We start from the raw sequence: 22,587 nt of genomic DNA, 5'->3' as shown, positions 1-22,587 counted from the left end.
TCACGGAGAATAGCGTGCTGCCTCGTTTTTAAATTTAAAAATTACATAAAGTATTAATTAACTCCCATCGTACATTTGTAGTTCTGCTTGATCAATGGGCTATTAATTTATGAATGTGCACTAACTCCTCGAAGATTTTTGTGTATGTACAAGATCTTCAATTTTTTCAAGCAAAACATTTGGTCGATCTTTGCATAACGCTATCTTGTAGGAGATTCGAGTTCGTTTTACGTCGATCTTTTGTGGTATGAAATAACTATTTTTTTCTGTCTGCATAGTTTGCAAATAGTTAATTTGTTCATTGAATCAATGAATCACAACTCACAAGCAGGATTAGATTACATGAAAAGGCCTGAAAGTTGACGTGCGTCAAAAATTTTGTTAGTGTATTAGCTAGGAAATTTTATTTGTAGCAAATGGCAAAAATGTTACAATTACACACTGGTAAAAGTTGTAATAAGACTATCTTGTAAATTTCGATCTTCACTGATATTGCCGATCATGCTGAGATTTCAGCTTAAGAATCATAATACTAGTGATCACAGCAAATCAACTTGATTGGGACAATGATAGTAGGTGTTTTATATGTCTTTGCATGAAATGTCAAATTGCCTTGGATAATAAGAGCATAATTATGACTTTTTGGTACCACAGGAAGAACTATTTTTAAAGTGCACTCACTATGATAATGACCTTGAATCATATTTATAGGATTATAAATAAACAGGTTAAAATTGCATAGGTCTGAACATTTTACCAAACTAACAAAGTGCTATGAAAGCAATGTGCATTGTCTGAAACACAAAACGCATGTGTTTTAGATGGAAGGCAAATCAGAACGCAAAAGCAATGCAAAAGTTATTGCTTTAAGAGAAATTGAAGTCGAGATTCAGAAGTCATGGAAAGAGAAAAAAATTTTTGAGGTGGATGCACCTGAGGTAATTGCCCATTTCGAGTTGAAAATTACTAGAAGATATACTTTGTAACAAGATTTCTGCAAAAGGACTGGTTACTAGCTCCCAAAATACTTTGAAATCAAGTATGAGCCTTCAAAAAGTGAAGGATTTTTTGTCTACCCCTTGCCTGGCAAAACTGTATTGCTCAATGATCTTTGTACATACCTTATTTCCTTACCTAATGAATTACTTTGCTATACAACTGCATTGGAAATAATTTTCATGTCACAAAAATATGTTGTAATGCATAAACAAGCACAATTGGTGTAATGCAATGAAGAACAATAGCCTATTTGTTGTTTATTCGATACATACATATTCATATCTTTCTTCATAATTGTATTCCTTTGTGTAAATTTTATATTCAATCTTCAATTAACTGTTTTTATGTTTTCTTTTCTGTGTTGTTTCAGTTGAATTCTGAAGAAGCTAAAAGGTTATTTGCTTTTGAAAATTTATTTTGAATTAACATGTCCTTTTGTCATATGATTCCCTTGATCTCTGTTATGGTCTTTGTACAACCATTGTTTGCTACTTTAGGAAACAAAAGTACTTTGTTACATTTCCATATCCTTACATGAATGGCTGTCTTCATTTGGGACATACATACTCAATGTCTAAGGTACATCTAAGTTAGTGTTTGATTTTTTTTGGGCAGCTAGAACTCTTAAAAAAGGTTTAACTCAACTGAAATATACTTTGATACGAATTGAATGTTCAATCTCATCAACATTTTCTTATCTGCAACTCCTATGGTTAGACTGCATGTGTCCCACTAAAAATTGTTGAACCCGCCTTGAGAAATGAAATCCAATTTTCAATTAAGAATTACTGCGTTTACTTTGTTATTTGAGCATGCATTGCTACTTGTTCATTAACATTGAATCTTTCTTTTTTTTAATCATGCTTTATCTCTGGTTGTGTGCTCATACTAGTGTGAGGTCAGTATTTTTATTGATAGATTGTGAAAAAGAAATTTGCGCATCATGTGTTCATCAGACAGCATTTGTTGTTTTGGGATAGTAATTCAACTCTCAAAAGTCAAATTCTGATCAGTTGTATTTTTCAGTTTGCAGTTGGCTATCAGCGCATGCAAGGCAAAGCATGCTTATTTCCATTTGGATTTCATTGTACTGGGATGCCAATAAAGGTAATACCACTAGCTATGATACATTTTAAAGTCATGAAAGGAACTGCCCTGGATGCCTTACACATTAGTGGCCTCAAGGTGTGCCTTCTTTTCGGGTGGTGGAGGTGGTGCTTAGTTTCAAAAGGGCACTTAATTTCGAGTTTTAATTTTTAGCATTGGAGAACTCCAATGGTTAACTCTTAACTCAATCTGTACAAACCATGTTTTTCAATGCATTTAAAGTTGTGTAAGGTTGTGGTACAGTAGTTGACACAAATGTACATGAACGTTTTCTTTGGATAATAGTATAAATGTTGTAAAGCTCTTGAAAGCTCAATAAAGAGGGTAGTTGCTTTTGAGAGAGCGGTTACTTTTGCAATTCTTTAGTCTGTGTTAAAAAAGGCGGCTATGTTCTCTCAAGAGAACGGTTACTTTCAAAGCGAGGCTACTTTTGAGACTACGATATTTATAATAAACTATGAATTCATTTATGACCTGTGCCTGGTAGACATACAAGAATCGATCAGCTTCAATGTATACGTAATTTATAAGCCTTAAGTGGAATGTGATTTACCATTTCAATCCATTAATTGCATGAATTTGACCGGTGTGAATGTAATTAGCTACGTAATTAGTCCAAAAAGATGCTTCTGTTTTAGGCATGCGCAGATAAATTGCAGCGTGAAATTGCTGACTTTGGGTGTCCTCCCAAGTTTCCTGAAGAGACAGAACCGGCTGAAGAAAAGCAGGTAAATTATTACTATTTTTCGCAAAATACGGATAGAGAAAGTTGAAGATTCTGAAAGTATGGTTTTATTTCCTTCTTTCACACAATAAATGTCTGTTAAACGTGTTCTGCCTGCTTAACACACCAGTCTTTAAATGCAATATGTTTTATATTATTGCTTTTTCTACGTATAAGCATGTTGCAATTATCATAGAAATTTCGTGGTACGTACACTGGGCGTTTATGTTGCTATTTATAGTGTACTTGTGATTAGTGTTCTCACTTAGTTGAGTTCATTTCTGTTTGGCAAAAGATTTTCATTATGATGCATGCCTTTGATTAATGTACCTTTCATATTTTTGATCTAAATTGATAAATGCCGCAGCAGGCATTTCATCGATAATGTTTTCATTTCTCGTTAATGCTGCTTTCACGTTTTTGTCTAATTCAGCTGTTCTGCGTTTGATTAATAATGCTGTCATTTATTTGATTGACATGTGTGAATCGTGTTTTCATTCCATATTTTGTATCATCGTTTCGATTTTGCGACATTTTTCACATTTTTTTATCATTGAAGGTGAAAAGTAAAGTAGCTGCAAAAACTGGCAAGGCAAATTACCAATGGCAGATCATGCAGAACATGGGTTTGGATGACGATAGTATCAAAAAGTAAGTTAATACTGTACGTAATTGCACAATTGAGAAAGCAGACATACGTATGCTGAAAATTCAGCTGTTAAAACACTTTGTGCTTCATCCAAATCATTCTTCAAACTTCAACGTTTTCCTACGTAGTTTTGCTGATGCTGACTTTTGGTTAAGATATTTCCCTCCCGTGGCTATGAGGGATCTTCAAAGTATGGGAGTGAAGGTACTTTCACAAACATGTGTTTTATCCTGTTGTTGATAAAGACGGAGAGCTTTGTAATTCTCAGGTTGACTGGAGGCGTTCCTTCATTACCACTGATGTTAATCCTTACTATGATTCTTTTGTGCGATGGCATTTTCTAACCTTAAAAGATCGAGGAAAGGTGAAATTTGGCAAAAGGTACCATCACCCGTCTTTCTATGACTTGGAGGTTGTAAGAGGCCTCGCAAATGTTATGGTAATCAAAACGGAAACGGCGCATGTGTACGAATAAATGTGTGAACTCATTTTACAGTTAAATTGAATGTTACGTAGGTTGGTTCAGAGTAAGCGGTCAAAGAACTTCAAAGAGAATTTATATATGTGGTTAATATGTTAATAAAACATGACAATCTCTCAGCTCTAATCGGCATTTTTATCCATTTTTCGTCCATGTGTTGTGTGGGAGCGCTCATAATATATTTAGCATTTTGAATGAAATCCTACGTTCGGGTAGGCTTTATACCACAGTATGTCATCAGTTGTTCTCTCACTCCGGTCGAGTCATTGAGGGTGCCCGGCTCTTAATGTTTTCACGATGTTGTTCTTATAGATATACGATATTTTCACCCAAGGATAACCAACCCTGTATGGACCATGATCGACTGAGTGGAGAGGTGAATGTCTTATATGAAAACTTGTGAGGTTGATTATCAAGTGGCCGGGAAACGTCTCTATTTTCTTGGTTTATCTAGGGTGTCGGTCCTCAAGAGTATACAATCATTAAGATGAAAGTAATCGAGCCCTTTAAAGAGAAACTCGGGTAAGTTGCATTGTTTATGTATGCGCTACGTAAGTCTGAGTTTGTCAACAACGTACGTTTCGTTTCTTTGGGAAAATGTTTACTAGTCCTTGTTTCAAGTTTCAGCGATCACCTATATCTTACATCTGAGTTCATTAATTACATACATTACTTAGTTCGTTATCGGGAAGAGATGTTTATTTGGTTGCAGCCACATTGCGTCCAGAGACAATGTATGGCCAAACGAACTGCTTCGTGAGGCCAGATATGAAGGTAAGATGTAATTTGTGCAAACCAATAAACGAGGAATCCTCGGAACAGTTGTGCAGTGGTATTATGTTGTTGTTGATGGGAATGGAATTTTTTGAACAGAATTTTTTTGTTTTCTTAGTACATTGCTTTTGAAACCGTGCACAAAGAGATTTTCATATGTACAAGGAGAGCCGCTCAAAACATGTCTTATCAAGGATTTACTGCCGACGAAGGAAAATACGAAGTTTTAATAGAACTTACTGGGCAGGTAAGTGGATTTTATTTTCAGATTTTTGCAGGGATTTGAAAATCAAAAATGTTGTCGACACAAGTGACATGGACATTTTTTTATAAAAGTGTAGACGGTTGCAAGCTTACAAATAAAATCATGCAGTATTCCTGTATATTTTAGGATATCATGGGTCTTCCATTGAAAGCCCCTCTTACGTCGTGTCCTGTCATCTATACATTGCCAATGCTTAATATTAAAGAGGATAAAGGTTACCGAAACCTTTGAATAAGACACGTGTCTGAAATTAGGTATAAAATGTTAAACAAGGTGTATTTGTTCTAGGTACTGGTATAGTTACATCTGTTCCTTCTGATGCACCAGATGATTTTGCTGCACTTAGAGATCTCAAATCTAAAGAGGTAATTGTTATGTAAATTTATATATGTTAGACTTAAGCGATAGGGAATCAGAAAAGCATGATTTAGATACGTTTATACAGATTGACGAAGAAGCTACTTTTGTTTCTGTACGTGTAATAATATTGGGCCTTATATCCGTAGGCATTTCGTAAAAAGTATGGTGTTACAGATGAAATGGTTCTACCATATGATCCCATACCCATCATCGAAGTACCAGACTTTGGTAACCTTGCTGCGGTAAAGATATGCGAGGATATGAAAATCAAGAGTCAAAATGAGCGAGATCGTCTTGACGAAGCTAAACAAATAACGTACAAGAAAGGATTTTATGAAGGCGTTATGTTGGTTGGTGATTTCAAAGGCTTTTTTGTTCACGAGGCCAAGAAACTCGTGCAAGATCAAATGATTAAGCAGGTTAGAAAAGTTTTGTCTCATAATTTGGGTTTTCTTCCACGCTTGCAAATAGACTTTATATTAAAGTAAATGGTTTGAACCCGTGAGTATCGTTACATGTTTGTAAATGTAGATCGTCCAGGTTGGTATAGACCTGAGAAGGACTGTTTTTTTTGTTGTTGACTGACGTTTCGGCAACCTTAGCGGTAGTCATCTTCAGAGACAAAAAAGTCAGGACTATACCAACCTGGACGATCTACATTTAAAGACATTATATTATCTCACGGATACTAAACATTGTGCTGGATACTTATGCCAGTAGTACTGATTGAATAGAAAACTCTATCTATTCAACCACGCAAAACTATGTAAAATCTTTAAATCTAACGAAAAACTTTATATTCGTCTTTTTGATATCCGCCAACTTTCCCTTTTCAATTCATCGCTGTGTTTTTAGAATGAAGCCGTACTTTACATGGAACCCGAGAAGACCATTGTCTCACGTTCTGGCGATCAATGTGTTGTGGCTCTCTGTGATCAATGGTCAGATCAGAATGTCTTCATAGTTCAGCAAATATTTAAAATGAAAAACGAGTAGCCGGTGTTTGAATTTTTTGTAGGTATTTGGATTATGGTGATTCCGATTGGAAAAACAAGACAAGAAAGGCTTTAGAAAAATTGAATACGTTTGTATCTATTACTTTAATGGTTTCTGCTTGTGCACCTCTGTTGCTCTTGTCTACCTTTGACGAAAATGTGCTGTGCTATTTTTGTATTTCAATTTAAAATCAAATGCTAGCTTAGTCTCGATCCTTTTTTTTGACTATAAGTGATTGGCTGCTTTCTACAGATATGTGGAAGAGAGTCGAAGAAATTTTGAAGCGACCCTTGATTGGTTACACGAGCATGCCTGCTCAAGATCGTATGGCTTAGGTATGGTCACGTGATCGATATATATATATATATATACGTATATTATAGCTGCCATGATTGGTTCCGAGAATGGAACAATAAATGCTGATATTGATTTGAACCTCAACATAATAAGAAATATTTTCAATCGTTACTGACTTTATTTTCGATTAAATTCAATTGAATTTTGTTATATTTTGATTTCAGGCACAAAATTACCATGGGACGAGCAGTATTTGATCGAATCTTTGTCAGATTCAACAATATACATGGCTTACTATTCCGTGGCATATCTTCTTCAAGGCGGTGTATTAGATGGCTCGGTACCTGGTCCTCTTGGTATTAAGTATGTCATTGTAATCTACTTACCTGTAGTTTTTTTTCAAATTTAATCCGTAATACATCTTCACTTCTTCTTGATTGGTCTCAAGGTATCAAACCTGTCACAATCACAAATCTAGCTCGTGTACAATGTCATGCATGGGCTACTAATTATCAATATGTCCATCATGCTTGTCACATCATCCATTCTGTCTTCCAAGACAAAACTTACATGTAAATAAAAATAATCTGTTGCTTTTCTTGCAAAAGTCATAACATAACTTTTCTTAATTGTTCGTCAGTGTCCATTATTTTTCCTTAGCGAATGCTTTTATAGTTTTTTCGAGTTTTTTCCCTTTTTGTCCGACGAAGATTGTTTTTAGTTTCGACTGCCTTGTTTTGATGATTAATTGTTCTAGACCAGAACAGATGACTAAAGAAGTTTGGGATTATATATTTTTTCAAAATGCCGCGAAACCTACAACGGACATTCCTATGGCGTCTTTAACGTAAGACTCTTAATATAATAATAGATCGCACGAAAATATCTTGTGCTTTTGAATGCCTGTGTCAGCGCTTTATGTCTAAAATATTGTGTTGCAGAAAGCTTCGTCAGGAATTTCATTATTGGTATCCTGTGGATGTTCGCGTATCTGGAAAGGATCTGATACCAAATCATTTAACCTTTTTTCTCTACAACCATTGTGCTATTTGGAAGGATGAACCAGAAAGGTATGTTTTCAGGAGTGCGTATGGTTAGACGCTCTACTTTAAATACCAAATAACGTGCTTTAAAAATGAAGTAATTAATGCAAATCATTGTTTGTCGAGACTTCTCTGCTTGCTTAGGTTAAATATTGTTTTGTTTCTTTTTTTTGAGTGTCGATTGTTCTTTGTTTCACTAAAATACTCATTGATGAACTTTTTTAAGTCAGTTTTTTGAAGTGTGAAACAGCGAGTGGCTATTTAGACTAGGTTGTGATAGGTTTTATTAAATTTTTTTCATTTTCCATGAAGTCAATGCATGTTCAACTCAGTGAAGAATTGAAGTAAATGTGTGTAACATTTTATGATTGATTAAAATCACGAGCCAATAGGCAGTAGTTTTTTTAAACTTTGTGCTATCCTTTCATTCCTAGTTTGGTTTCTCGAGCGTTTCACTATTGTTTTTATTTTTTTTCCTTCAAAGTTCATTATTCACTCTGAATTCTTTTCCATTGATCATAGATGGCCTGTCAGTGTGCGAGCAAATGGCCACATCTTGCTTAACTCCGAAAAGGTAGTGCTCTCTTATGATTTATCAATCGTGTTTCAGAAATCCTGCCTAGAATTAGCCTTACGTATCTTCATTATGCTACGCCAAATATACGGTTATGGTGCATACAAGATGCTTCAGTCAGCTCCTTTTTATGTTTGTTAGATGTCCAAGTCTACTGGAAATTTTTTGACTTTGGAACAAGCTGTGAAAAAGTTCTCCGCCGATGGTACTGTAAATGCTCGCAACTATTATGCGACTCACTGAACTACTTAGCTACAATTGCGGATGTTCAATCTCAGTGATTTTTCAATCAGTGTTTGAATCTGAATGAAACACGAGGCTTTGTTGACTTTGTAATTCTCAGTCCTTCCTGAGCACTCCTCACCAAGCATTTAAGTTTCGTCATTTTAACTACGGCAATTTTTAAATGCGAGAGAGATTCTTCCACAACCTCAGTAAAAATTCGATCTTTTCAAAAGTTTAAGATTGCTGATATCGTTCATAGCAAAAGTGATGATTTTGATAGCGGTTTTTTTATTCATTCATCAAGCACAAGGAAAAGTTTGGTAATTGACATGGAAAATCGTGTATACGTATATCATTGGTGTTTTTTCATGTTAATTTAAAACAAGGATCATATTAATATGAACTTTTTATGACTCCCTACAATTCTCTGGTTGCGTTTTTTTGTAGGTTTGCGTTTAGCCCTTGCCGATGCTGGCGATACAATTGAAGACGCCAATTTTGTCGAGAAAATGGCAGATGGTGGTATTTTGCGACTGTATACATTTCTGGAGTGGGTTAAGGTATTTTATGCAACATTCATATCCATGCCAAAATCATCCATCTCACCTTCTGTAATGTTTTTGAAAAGAATGCAATGGTTAACTTAATAGTAGCTAAATCTCTTTTTTGACTTTTTTTTTGATGTACGTATAGTCTGTCTGTGTGATCAGCATGTTTAGTTTCAGAACTGCACCTGAAATGTGTTATGTTTTTAATTTCGGTAGGAAATGATTGAACTGAAAGATAATCTTAGAGTTGACTCGATGGAATCATTTCAAGACTTGGTTTTCATAAAGTGAGTTGATTTATTTATATCAATGAAATAACATTCTGGTCTGTTGTGATCAGTTGTGATGTTCTCGTACTATGAAAAGGTTAAAAGATTCGAACTCGCTTGATTAAGGTTCATCATTTCTATAAGAATCAATTTGATATCAATAATAACCTATTATATGGATAGCAAGTCATTCTTGTATGATTGTACCCGACAAAGTAGATTAATTTGCTAATATAGTTTGCTGTCAAAATGAATGACGGCTGCCTGGATTTTTGGTATTTCTGACATCACGTATAGAAATTCTATGACACAGATACTTTACTGCTGAAAGGCGTTAATTCAGCTGCCAAAAAATGCATTACATTTGTGCTTTACATAATTTTCAGTGAAATAAACAATACCATTGCTAAGTCGAAGGAAAACTACGAGAACATGCTTTATCGAGAAGTTGTTAAATCGTCATTCTTCGAGTTCCAAGCTGCTCGAGATCGCTATCGAGAAATGTCGATGAACGGAATGCACCGCGAACTTGTGTTTCGATTTATAGAGGTTCAGGTGTTGATGCTTGCGCCTATATGTCCTCATATTTGTGAACATATCTGGAGATTGATTGGTCACGTGAGTATTCAACTTCTTCATGCAATAGCTTGCTACTGTTTTTCTACTCTTATTAAAAGTTCCTGTTACTGTCCTATTTTTTGCATAAAATGTATCTACGCAGTACTTACTCTCGATTTGTCCTTTATAACGAGCATTTCACAACTGTTTTATCTTTATTAAGTCAACTTACCAAGTACCAACCGTTTTCTATATTTTAAAAACTGACTATTTAATGAATAGCAGTATGATTGGGTCCTGAGTGTTCAAAAATGGAAGTGTGACGCTTTGTCAATGTGGATTGGTAAACGTCTTAATCCTTGGCATGTGTATTATGCTGTACAAAAAATATTAAAGGAAATAGACACAGCATCTTTGAAATTAAACTATAATTTGTTGCTGTATGTTGAATAATTTCCCGTCCATGATACTTACAAACACATGAAAAGCCGAGTTAGTTTATGACTAAGATGATTCAACGAAGGATAATTTCTTTGAAAGATTGCGCACAAATATTTGAACATATTCTATACTTGACGTCACAGTGTAGCCCAAAGGTTCCGCCACTACGTATGAGGCTGTCTCTCGTAGATTTTCCGTGATGTTTTCTTAACATTCAGCGTATAAAGTCTTGAAATCCTATTTGTATACTACTTTTTTTTACTCAGGAGGACAGCATCATGTTTGCGTCTTGGCCTCAACATCAGGAGGTGAACAAATCCTACTTAAAAGCATCGTCGTACATTGCTGATTCAGCACACGAATTTCGCCTAAGGATCAAATCCATGATGACGTCGAGAGGAAAAAAGGTTTGCAAATGGTTCATGTGTTTCGTGTACGAACGCATAGCTACGTTTTCCACTGACTGAACAACAACTGGAATACGTCAAAACATGTCATTGCAAGGTTATTTAAGAAGTTCTCATTTATTTTTTCTTTAGAACGCTACTCCCGCAGTCCAACCAACGAAGGGCATTATTTATATTGCTGACTCGTTTCCGTCATGGCAAGAGCTTACATTGAAAAAGTTGAAGGAAATGTATGAAATAAACGGTGGATCATTTCCTGATAATCGAGAAATCGTTAAGGCAATGAAAGATATTCCAGAGGTTCAGAATTACATGAAGAAACTTATGCCGTTTATTCAAAACTATAAGGTGTGCGTGAAATTCAATTTCATTTCCTCTGCTGATGCAACATTGCTTTTATTGATTTCTTGTTTCTTCATTCAATGTTCTTTTATTCATTCAATGTTTTCTCTATTGATTCAATGTTTCCTTTACTGATTCAATGTTCTTTTGTTCATTCAATGTTTCCTTTATTGATTCAATGTTTCCTGTATTGATTCAATGTTTCCTGTATTGATTCAGTGTTTCCTTTATTCATTGAATGTTTCCTCAATTCATTCAATGTTTCTTTTATCGATTCAGTGTTTTCTTTATTGATTCAATATTTCTTTTATCGACCGAATGTTTCCTTTATTGATTAAATGTTTCCTCCGTTGATTCAATACTTCCTCCAATATTTCTGTGTTTCCTTCGTTGATTCAATGTTTACTTTAATGGATAACTCTTCAAGCAAGTGTGCATGAGGATAGGTTCCACTTACCGTAAACAGCGGTAGGGGTTGGCAAGCCATTTAAAGACTGCTTTCCATTCAGTGCAAAATGTCGCGCGATCGACTTTTTCCGATCATTTCTTTTCAATTGTAAGCTCTCGACCGGAACAGTTTCACTCTGCTGCACACAATTCAAAAGAAAGTGATCTCAAAAAGTCGATCGCGCGACAATTTGCACTGAATGGAAATCAGTCTTAACTGTCCCACTATTTTCTCACCGTAATAGAAATTGTTTGCACGTAAAGTAGCAAATCTTGCGGATTCATATTTTACATCCAAAGGTTTATTTTGTTGAAAATGTTGCAGAAAGGTTATAGGAAACATTTCGTTATTTTCCAGAATAAAGTTGAAAGCGAAGGAATTGAAGCTTTGGATACGACATTGAGTTTTGATGAAAGAAATGTCTTGAATGCTAACATCCAGTATTTGACAAAATCACTCGGTGTAAGTGTTGTTATATTTTCGCCAAGTGATCGTTTCAGATTTCATCATCACTAAGGATTTTTCGACGTTGCTTTTTAGCTTTGCTCAATAGAATTGAAGTCGGCGGTTGAAGGTGATAATAAAATCAAAGAAGACTGCCTTCCAGGGAAACCGTATTCTGTATTTAAAGCTTGAAGAAAACATGTTGTAAGTGTGTTGATTTTTTCTTCCAGAACACCTGGGTGTTTTCATCTTCGGTTTACCTTGAGCATACTTAATTCTGTAACGACATGTTTATGCATTTTCTGTGCTGTTTTGTGATAGTAAATATATCATATATGATTTAGGATCACGCCACTTTTGTACCCTTTGATATTTGGAATGTATCTTTCCTAGATTGGTGGACAATGTGTGAGACAAGTTGCAGAATTTCTTATAGTTAGATAGCTTTCTAATGGAATTTGTTTTAATAAATTAACGGTTGTCCTTTCTTTGAACACAAGTTGATGCATTTTTATTCTACAATTTCACTTCCAAAATACTTACTTCTTTTTTGAAGAAGAATCGACCTTATGTCATAAAAATGGACGAACAATTGTTGTCCACCATCGTTTGCGTTTCGTTCATGTTGCCTTTCTGTACGCGTAAGTAATTAATTGTAAGTAATTACATATTCCAAGGTGTTCAGTGTGGTGTTTAAAATTTTGCTATTATTAAGTCCACACGATGAGGAGGAGTGCGATGAATAAGCAAACAAAAATAACTTTTCGTCACATTGAGTCGGGTTAGTTCCATTGTTAGCTCGTTGCTCGATGGTTCTTCCCTGGTCCTCCAATGTTATATGTTTTTGGAACTACTGCACTCCCCCGTCATGGCACTCTTTTCAATTCTTCCCCGATTCAGCTGTGCAATGTAACTTTCAAAATGGCGGAATTATTACTAGATTCAGCGATTCGTGTTTGGGTAATTTTACCCATTGTAATGATAACATTTTTTGTTGGAATTATTCGACATTATCTTTCGATACTTCTACAAACCACCAAAAAATTAGAATTGGAACAAGTCAGCGATAGGTAGGTTTTTTCATGTGGGAAAATTTGTACTCTGGAAAGGATTTCTATTTTGCTCGTGCTCACTTTAACAACAATACAGCTTTTATTTTGTTTTAAAGACATACGCAAATTATTAGCTTTTCAATTCATTAATGAAAAAGAATTACGGATTACAACATTGAGTTTGAATCCCTTTACTTACGCTTTTTAACAGATAAATTTTTAAACATGCCTATTCAGACCGTTCTCAAACCAAAGAAACTATATATTTTTTTTAGTCAAGTTTTACTTCGAAGCAAACTATTAAGAGAACATGGTTGTTACATTCCTCTACAGGTAAATTCATACTGTAGGAGAAAAATGTTTATTCTTGATTTGGCATTTATTTGACTAAAAACGTTTTTTCAATTCGTGCGTTGACCTATGTTATCTATTCTGGTAATCATTAAATAACCTTTGAAACTTTTGCAATTATTTCTATGATAAACTTGAGAAAAATGAATACAGTTTTTTAAATATGGGAGTGAATTTTTTATTACAAATCATACCTTATAAAATAATATCTATTAACAAATAGCTAAGAGATCTACTATAAACTATCCTTCGCTTTTATTTTTATTATAGCTAGTTACTTGTTTTTGAGTTCCTCTTTGCAAGAAATGCCCTTTCTTTGCAATGTGAACATCGGTATTTAGACTTTCATTGATGATTGGTATTTTCCAAAATTTTGTTGATTAATTTCAGGCATTTCAAATGAGACGTCATTTTTTCAATGATGAAGAGGAGGGTTTTTTCAAAACACAAAAGAGGAAAGGTGCTGCAAAGAACCCAATTTCAGGTAGATGAATCAACTTTCATTTCGTTGAACAAAATATTTTGTTCTGTGGCAGTTACTCGATAAACATCTAAATTAACGTTTAGTTTATTTTATAACCATTGCTGTTGTGTGCCAAATCTTTCTGGCTTGCAGTTTTACTGTTAGACTTTTAGGTTTCCAATGAAAAGATCTAAAATCAGTTTTCAAAAAAAATATGTGATTTGGCACTCCAAAACATTCCATTTTTAAACTCAAGGGAAAACACACTTTTTTCTGTCTATTGCCGCACATTTTAACCAATTTTGTCTGTAAAAACTATTGTGTTGTAATGGGTTACTGTGTTGTATTTGCATTTTCGGAATTGGTAAAGATTTTTTGACTGTTTTATTATAGATCCCACAATGATGGTTGATATGGCTAAAGGAAACATCACTAATGTTTTACCAATGATTATCATTGGAGGATGGATCAACTGGCAATTTTCTGGATTCATCACAAGTGAGAGATTTTCTTCGCAATCAAATTCGATGTTTCTTTTATAATATTTGTCATATGACCCCGTGATTGAAAAAATTATATTTTTTTTCATTCAGCCAAAGTTCCATTTCCTCTAACAATTCGTTTCAAAGCGATGCTTCAAAGAGGAATTGATCTGGTCTCTCTTAATGCTTCATGGTATGTATGGCTTAAATGAAATAAGGAGATCTCAAGTTCTTTTTGTTCATATATTTTCAAAGTTCGGTCTGTTGCTATTAAAATACAATGGCAGATTTTCGTGAGGGTGTAAAGTTGTTTCTCCTCATTCTTAAAAAGTTGTTTACCACCACCAGCCTTGAGGGTGTAAAGTTGTTTCTCCTCATTCTTAAAAAAAGTTGTTTGCCACCATCAGCCTTGAGGATTTAAAGTTGTTTCTCCTCATTATTAAAAAGTTGTTAACCACCATCAGACTTGAGGGTGTAAAGTTGTTTCTCCTCATTCTTAAAAAAGTTGTTTACCACCATCAGCCTTGAGGATGTAAAGTTGTTTCTCCTCATTATTAAAAAAGTTGTTAACCACCATCAGACTTAAGGGTGTAAAGTTGTTTCTCCTCATTCTTAAAAAAGTTGTTTACCACCATCAGGCTTGAGGATGTAAAGTTGTTTCTCCTCATTCTTAAAAAAGTTGTTTACCACCATCAGACTTAAGGGTGTAAAGTTGTTTCTCCTCATTCTTAAAAAAGTTGTTTACCACCATCAAACTTGAGGGTGTAAAGTTGTTTCTCCTCATTCTTAAAAACGTTGTTTACCACCATCAGACTTAAGGGTGTAAAGTTGTTTCTCCTCATTCTTAAAAAATTTGTTTACCACCATCAGACTTAAGGGTGTAAAGTTGTTTCTCCTCATTCTTAAAAAAGTTGTTTACCACCATCAGACTTAAGGGTGTAAAGTTGTTTCTCCTCATTCTTAAAAAATTTGTTTACCACCATCAGACTTAAGGGTGTAAAGTTGTTTCTCCTCATTCTTAAAAAAGTTGTTTACCACCATCAGACTTAAGGGTGTAACGTTGTTTCTCCTCATTCTTAAAAAATTTGTTTACCACCATCAGACTTGAGGGTGTAAAGTTGTTTCTCCTCATTCTTAAAAACGTTGTTTACCACCATCAGACTTAAGGGTGTAACGTTGTTTCTCCTCATTCTTAAAAAATTTGTTTACCACCATCAGACTTGAGGGTGTAAAGTTGTTTCTCCTCATTCTTAAAAAAGTTGTTTACCACCATCAGACAAACATGAACCACAACTCTTTAGCCTTACAATGCTTCAGATCTTACCTTGGTTTTGTTTATCTTTCTGTTTTACAACATATTGACAGCCAGTTTTCAAGTTACTGTGGCTTACTCTCTTTAGTTCTACGCCCCTAAAACTGTGAAAATCTGTCGATTATAATTACGCTCATTAATGACGACATTTACTTTGTCATGGTGTACTTATGCTAAAATTTATTGAATGCAAAATTTTTTTATATTTTCAGTCCAGGTTTCCTTTTTATTCGATACATTTACATGCAATAACTTTATGTTATTGACCGTTTTATTGCAAAACTTCTATGTGACATTGAATGGTTTCTCAAACCCTTCTGATATTGTGTCAACGTTCCCCAACATAGAGTACCACATAAGCATGGTCTTGTTGTAAAATAGAAAATAGAGAACATTACAAGAACAATACAAAGCATATGTTTGCTTTACGGGATGTTTGTGATGTTTTAGGGTCAGTTCCGTCTCGTGGTATTTCATAAATGTTTTTGGTTTGCGCAGCATGTATTCGCTCGTCTTGGGTGAAAACAATGGTGAGTATTTTGTGAATGCTGAAAATACCTTATTTGTAATCGAACAGTGTGGGAAAAACACTTTTCATCGAAGATGCGGGGTATTATAGCTCTTTTACATGCACAAAACATCGATGATGCACGTGAAGAAATTCGCTCGGCATATTGAAATCAGTCAATCCCACCGTCTCTTATATTAAAGTTTTTATTAAAGATAAAATGTATTTGTTGTTAAAAGAGCCTAGTTTTAGTGTCAATCAGTTGACAGTACATGGTTAAAGTTCTTTTTAGTGGCAATGGAAATAATAGAACTTTTTTTTTTATAAATAGCGGCAGACTCAACTCGGGCAATGCAGGAACAGATGCAGATGTCAGGTGGAGGTATGCCTCCCGATCCTGCTAAAGCATTCAAGGTAATTTTAATCAAATATTTCCAAAACTTTTAACATCTTCTCTAATCAAGGCTGATGTTACGTATATGTTTTGAAAGGGATTAAAAAATTGTAAATAATCATAGGTCAAATAGTTGCGGGTCTAAAACCGTTAAGCTGTTGTGAGATACGCGACATTTTTCTCGTCATTAACGCAACATCAGACAAACGTATCAAATCACATTACGCAACCGCTGCGATAGGGCAAATTTTACTGCATATCGCACATCGTGCGGTAAGCCAGTTTTAGTTTAATTGCTTTGTAATCGTTCCCAAGTATTATCTACAACACTTAGACATTCGATTTGAAAAATAATGTTGTGAAATTTTCAAAATTGGAACTAGCAGAAGTTATTTAGCTTGCAAAATTTGGTCAATTAACAAGGGCCAGAGGCTCAGAATACACAACTACAGAAGTTGATGTTCTTGTCATGTATTGATGTGTTGTTAAAAAACATAATTTATCTGTTTTGAGTTCATCTTGCCCTTCTTACCTCACTTTTAATAGAAATCGGTTTATATTATTTGCTGAGTTCTGAATGTAGCTATATAGTTGCCGCTGACCACTTGCGAAAAGCTCTATTTCATGGCAAACGCCGGTCAGGCAGAAAAATAATTCATGATCTAAACTCGTCTTTTGTGTTTGATGCATACGTCTGCGTATGAGAAGTTGACAACTTGAAACGGACAAAAATAGTTCAGGCAATCCTATGCAAATATCGTTTATCTTGTGACACAAAAACTTTATTTATAGGCAGAATGGGAAGCTCTAGAGATAATAACACACGAATGGCGTTTAAGCAATGTCGAAGAAAAGTTAATGGAAGAATATGTAAATGATACCTTTCTCGAAAAGGATAAACATGCTTAACTACAAACTTAAGTAATTGTTCTTGAGTACATTTGGTTCAATGCTTCATTTCATGATCGATTATATCAAAACTATTAACTAAACATCACGAATCAATCTTGTATGTTGTATGTGATAAACTTTATGCGGACCTCATCAATTATTGCTCAACCCTTACGGAACAAGTACATTAGCTAGAAAGATCTTGCTATAAGTGTGCACTTGGTAACATGGGACGAAATAAGAGCTTTTGGGCTCTTCACCCCGGCTTCACTTGCCGGCTAAAAGTTTTTGTTCTATAAATTACGTTATTGCTATATAGCAAATACATATAGCGCCGAATTGTTGTCATGTGATGTGCAATAAGCATTAAGTTTGCATAGATAGAAGCACTATCGGCTAGGTAAAGTTGTCGTTTTTCCAGCACTTCATTGTCCTATAGTGATTTGCTTCGTTGACATTTGTTGCTCTGCAGAGTTGCATGCAGATTACACTTTGCCCATATACGTGGCGCTTTTTGTTTTCCTTGATGTTGTCGTTCTCCAATTTTAGCTTTATGGTAAACAAATGTTGCTGAAATAGGACATTTTTGTTATTCTTGTTGTGGTTGTTGTGCAATATTGCGTGGTGAACGAGTGAACTTTGTTCTAGTATTTTGTGGTTAGCGTATTGATGTTTCTCAATTGTAACCTTTTCTTTGTGCTTGGTTTTGTTGCTTATAAATGGTGACAAATCGATAAACTTTGCTCACATAGAAATTTTACTTGTTCTTATGCTTGGTATTAAAATGATTCATTCTATATCAATAAATGAGGCCTAGTCCTGAATATTTACTTCGTGCTCTTTAACAATCATTAAATTGTTTTATAATATATAACCAGTGCTTGAGTGAATATTCTTCAACAATTTTAGCAACCGGCTCAATTTCAAGTGCTTGCATAAAGAATACAACGGAAATGTATTTAGGTACTTTTATAGGTCGTTTTGTCATGAGTAAGGTCTTGTAGATAGCTTTCTTGACTGACTTGGCCATTAAAGTATGGCTTTCAAAGCCATCCATTTATAGTTCGAACATAGTCCTATTTAACTCAAAAGGAAAATTCTTTCACGTGGATATCCATTATTCATGAACTTAAACCATTTAGGTAAAAGTATGAAAGTAAAAGAATCAGTGTAGTTTATGCGAACGTCTTGCGTGTACTGACTGTACTACGGTGGTCGACGATTATGATGTCACCTTATAAAGTTACTGTTTTTGTCGTCGTTTTCTGTGGCTTGTCAGCGTATTGTACTGCGGATATTGAAGCGTTTGTGAAATTTAGTTTGACAACGACGACATGCACCAAAGTGTCTCCTGTACGAGATGTTTGCAATGTCAATTGGCTCGTCAGGAATGTCGATGCAGAGCAGTATGATTCTTTAATCAAGGGGATTAATGAAACAATATCTTTAAAAGTGTTGTATCGGGGCTTAATCGAAATAGAGAAAATACACTGTCGGAGAATGTACGAAAACATGATGTGTAAGAGCTTCTTTCCTGTGTGTGATAAAGATAGAATGGTCATCGTTTACGGTAATGGAACAGAAAGATGCAACTTTGCAAGAGAAGCTTGCCCTACTGTCGAAATTGCTAACTGCCAATCGGCGCCAGTTTTTGAAGAATCGATAATTCCGGAACGAAACGAGTGCGTTAACATTACAGCTGTAACATCGAGTATTTGCCCTGGCGCCGAGGTCAAAGTAAGTCGTTTGATATCAAAGTTCTTGTTCCACTATGTTGAAATCACAATTTAAGGCATCTGATTGGCAACTATATGGGCGATTAGTTTCACTTTTGGCGAATGCTTGTATGCTTTGCTTAATGCTGAAGCTGAAGCTAATGCATAAACAATCGGACCAATATCTCAGCTTTAGTTTGATCACTGTATATATTGCTTGGGCTTTCTAGGTGAACTTTGTTTTTTATCGAACACGAACTTTGTAGGTCAGATAGTCTGTTCTGTTTTCTCGTCTAGAAGTTGCTACAACAAAATAATAAGTTCCAAAACATGTTTTCATGTCACGAATCATAAGCTCTAGTGCACATCAAGTTGCATTTTCTTCCTTAATTGCTAGATGAAGAAGTGTGAAATGAAGTCGCTTTGAATAGTATGCTGTAAAAGATTTTTCCCTCCTACATGTAGCTATTATGATCGTACGTAGAAAGAAAAGCATCGCAACATGTCATGTTTAAATTATATGGTCTCGTTGAATATTCCAGATTCTTCTTTGCCACATATTATCTACATGCATTTTTTTACTGTTGTATTTGGCACACAAGTCTTGGGTGTGGATGCTATGTACAATACATGCACGACAGCTGTTCACAACGATCTGCCACGCAGCTACGTTTTTTAAATTTTTTCTATCTCTTTGCGTTGCACGCTTTCAATACGTGGTATGTAGCTTTCGTGGTGCGGAAGTTGAATATCTTCTCATTGGGTGACGTACATTAACTGTTGTGCTCTCAGTTTGTGTTCGAACATGCCGAGCGTTTACGACTCTTAGCATAGGAAAGTATAGAATTTTCTACGCGGTAGAATGTTGAGGAATTTCAAGATCTCGATGCTTCTCAAAGATTTCTTTATGAGCTTTCAATGGTCCATGACGATTTTTATTTTTTGTTTTCAATTTTGGAGGACATTTTTAGATTGTGCACAGGTTTAAGGATTGCTATTTATAGAACCTATACTCATCTATCTAATTCATTGGAAATAACTACAACAATTTATCCCGTGTATAAACTTTATCTTAATCTAAATCTTGTGAAAATGCATTTGTTTATCACATTTGCACCTCAAAAGCGCAGCCTTTGAATTGTCGAGAGCGAAGTTTAAAATAGGTAAAACATGTTTATTATGAAAAGCCAATCGGTTAGAATGTTTTATCATTGATCATCGTTGAAAATGCATGGGACTTTTTTCTTTATAAATTATGTCTTTCGTGTTGCGTGAATTTTACATGACGAAGAATTTTGTCGTTAAAGGGAAGGTGGCAATTCACCTGCTGTCTCCTGTTGAGTGACTTATGAAAGGCTGCTTAATGCATGGACTTATTTCGACGATAAATAATGTGCTTTTTTTCCACCACGTGTTTTACAACAGGCACCAAAAGCGTACCTTCGAATCACCGATAAAACCGTGAAGGACTTATTGAAAAAGGCGGAAATGTTTTCAAAGGAGATGAAAAATAACTCAATCACTGCAAACTGTGAAGCAAATTATCGAGAAGTTTTATGTCGTCTTGTTGATTCCTGTTCTAGAGATGGTTTTCAATACCTTCAATACATCAACGTATCGGAGTGCGAGAGAATGATTTCATGGTGAGTTTCTACGCTCATTTTTGTTTTGAATTCCTTAGCGTGATTTGTCCACTTTTTGACTTGGCTAGCAGGGACGGCTTGCTTTGTGTAATCAGCTTTTCGTGATATTGCATCAAAATATCTATTTCATAGTTCCGATAGCTTTGTTTTAATGCAAATCGCAGTTTCAACTAATTTAAGTTTTACCATAATCACGCACGTAACTATAATGCTATGTAAAAGCAACCAAAACAACGTCAGCCACTTGAATAACATTATTTCCAAGTTTCTTCGTGCTCTATTCATGCAAATCTTTAGATTGCAGCAGGTGTTTTTTGTCTCGAAATTTCCAAAAATGTTAAAACGACACAGACATTGTTTTTATGATTTACTCAGGTTTACGAACCTCGTCTTATTTATCTGCCATGAATTTTGTTTGACGAGCCTTTGCTAAGTACATCGTCCAATATTTGCTATTCTGTACAATGAAACTTCTTAAGTTTGTAGGTTTTTAACTCATCTATAGTAATTTAAAATTTAATTTGGCGTTCCTTACGTTTTGATGAGTTTCAACACATATAATTACAACTATTATAATACTTACAATTACATAGTCAATATGTTTGTTGCTAGTGCAGTGACGCTGTTTCCTTCTATGCATTTGTTGTTAATGCAATATTTTCCAAAATTGTCTCTACGACAAAGATTAAGAGTCATTAACAGGTTTTACGTAGAAATGATTTATGAAGAAAGGAAAACTTACTCACTTATATGCCGTCAGAGTAGTATAGCTGTAGATAAACACGGTGATACGAGTATGGGTGGAAAGGATGAACCCGGTAGTTTAAAGTTTGAATGAAAAACATCTAAGTAAACTGTAGGAGTTTTCTCACTACAGAGCGGGAACTGGGACTGCCCGGATGGGGTAAGGTTTACATAGTTTTGTTCCGTGAATCTATACAGTTAATTTTGAAGTTTTTTTCTCATCCCAAACCATGAATACACGAACATCTCTATGCATGCAATGAACATACATAAACATACAGCGCTGGTTGCCGAGTATTTCTTATATATCATTTACAGTGTGAAAAATGCCGGCTTTTCCGAGGAAATTACGTCTGTGTGCGCTAGTATACTCAGCACAGAAGCAGCCGAAAGTGTTCGTGCTCCAAATCCATATGTTCGACCAAAGATATCCATTTTGACACAAAGAAATTTACCAAAGCTGACTTCCATCATGACGCAAAAAACTTCCCAAAAGCCGACTTCAACTGGTACCGGAAGACCCTCATCAATGGAGACTTCGTCTGGTACTCAAAGAACTTCATCAATGCTCTCTTCCAGTTTGACACCAAGTCCTACATCCAGCACTGAAGCGTCAGCCATTGTAACAACGGAAGGAGATGTTATTGAAACTTTGGAGAAACGCAATACAGAAGTCGTGCTTCAAGAAGTCTTGAAATTGAACAATAAAGACGAAAATTTGTGCAATAGTGCAACAACAAATTCTCCTGGTCTGTTAATCTCATCAATGTTTTTGGTCGTTTTATTTTTATATCAAAAATCTACTCGATGAGATTATTTTATCTTGCGTCTGTCAAGCGTGGATTATTTATAATTAAATGTTTTTAAGACATTAACACAAAGTTTGTGTATAACAAGAATAAATGTTTGTATACTATTAATTTAAGATCATTTGTAAGCCGTGCGCGTGGGCAGATTATATCATCATGTTACATCAGTAAAAACTAAGATGACTAAACCTGGCGTTGGAAGCCGAATAGATTAAATACGATAATTGTATATCTCGTGCTGTGAAAATAATTTCTTAACGCAGTCATTCTAC

At 35.0% G+C, this 22,587-nt stretch overlaps 2 protein-coding genes and 1 long non-coding RNA gene across 5 annotated transcripts; 2 read left to right on the top strand and 1 right to left on the bottom strand.

Annotated features, from left to right (window-relative positions):
* Window positions 1-62: 62 nt before the first annotated feature.
* On the top strand, window positions 63-12,445 carry LOC124446929 (leucine--tRNA ligase, cytoplasmic-like). The gene is made up of 33 exons (XM_046997813.1): window positions 63-245; window positions 822-938; window positions 1,370-1,392; window positions 1,497-1,578; window positions 1,892-1,897; window positions 2,026-2,106; window positions 2,745-2,834; window positions 3,390-3,481; window positions 3,608-3,683; window positions 3,748-3,860; window positions 4,273-4,336; window positions 4,415-4,482; window positions 4,638-4,734; window positions 4,853-4,981; window positions 5,126-5,213; window positions 5,288-5,364; window positions 5,506-5,778; window positions 6,215-6,300; window positions 6,378-6,443; window positions 6,608-6,690; window positions 6,877-7,015; window positions 7,410-7,499; window positions 7,594-7,722; window positions 8,218-8,269; window positions 8,411-8,474; window positions 8,942-9,054; window positions 9,259-9,329; window positions 9,698-9,929; window positions 10,577-10,717; window positions 10,850-11,065; window positions 11,865-11,969; window positions 12,048-12,155; window positions 12,345-12,445. The coding sequence occupies exons 1-32, from the start codon at window positions 114-116 to the stop codon at window positions 12,141-12,143; spliced, it is 3,291 nt and encodes a 1,096-aa protein (XP_046853769.1). The 5' UTR covers window positions 63-113; the 3' UTR covers window positions 12,144-12,155; window positions 12,345-12,445.
* A 414-nt stretch (window positions 12,446-12,859) lies between these two features.
* Window positions 12,860-22,544, top strand: LOC124446932 (ER membrane protein complex subunit 3-like). Of its 3 annotated transcripts, XM_046997820.1 has the most exons (11): window positions 12,860-13,021; window positions 13,279-13,336; window positions 13,745-13,838; window positions 14,211-14,315; window positions 14,411-14,492; window positions 16,062-16,141; window positions 16,451-16,533; window positions 17,306-19,141; window positions 19,517-20,282; window positions 20,545-20,762; window positions 21,825-22,544. In XM_046997820.1, exons 1-8 carry the CDS (start codon window positions 12,873-12,875, stop codon window positions 17,420-17,422), a joined length of 768 nt encoding a protein of 255 aa, XP_046853776.1. In that variant the 5' UTR covers window positions 12,860-12,872; the 3' UTR covers window positions 17,423-19,141; window positions 19,517-20,282; window positions 20,545-20,762; window positions 21,825-22,544. The 3 variants fall into 3 exon arrangements, with proteins under 3 accessions (XP_046853776.1, XP_046853775.1, XP_046853774.1); XM_046997819.1 differs by lacking the exon at window positions 19,517-20,282; XM_046997818.1 differs by lacking the exons at window positions 12,860-13,021; window positions 13,279-13,336; window positions 13,745-13,838; ... (3 more) ...; window positions 16,451-16,533; window positions 19,517-20,282 and having other exon boundaries at window positions 18,554-19,141.
* On the bottom strand, window positions 14,815-15,680 carry LOC124446938. Its single transcript, XR_006948561.1, has 2 exons — window positions 15,624-15,680; window positions 14,815-15,548 (listed from the first exon to the last, which is right to left on the bottom strand). It is a non-coding gene; the product is annotated as an uncharacterized LOC124446938 (long non-coding RNA).
* Window positions 22,545-22,587: the final 43 nt, after the last annotated feature.

Source organism: Xenia sp. Carnegie-2017, unplaced genomic scaffold (assembly GCF_021976095.1).
Source record: "Xenia sp. Carnegie-2017 unplaced genomic scaffold, XeniaSp_v1 HiC_scaffold_22, whole genome shotgun sequence".
In the NCBI taxonomy this organism is placed as follows: domain Eukaryota; kingdom Metazoa; phylum Cnidaria; class Anthozoa; order Malacalcyonacea; family Xeniidae; genus Xenia; species Xenia sp. Carnegie-2017.
The sequence above is the reverse complement of the archived record's forward strand: the minus strand, read 5'-3'. Positions and strand labels throughout refer to the sequence as shown.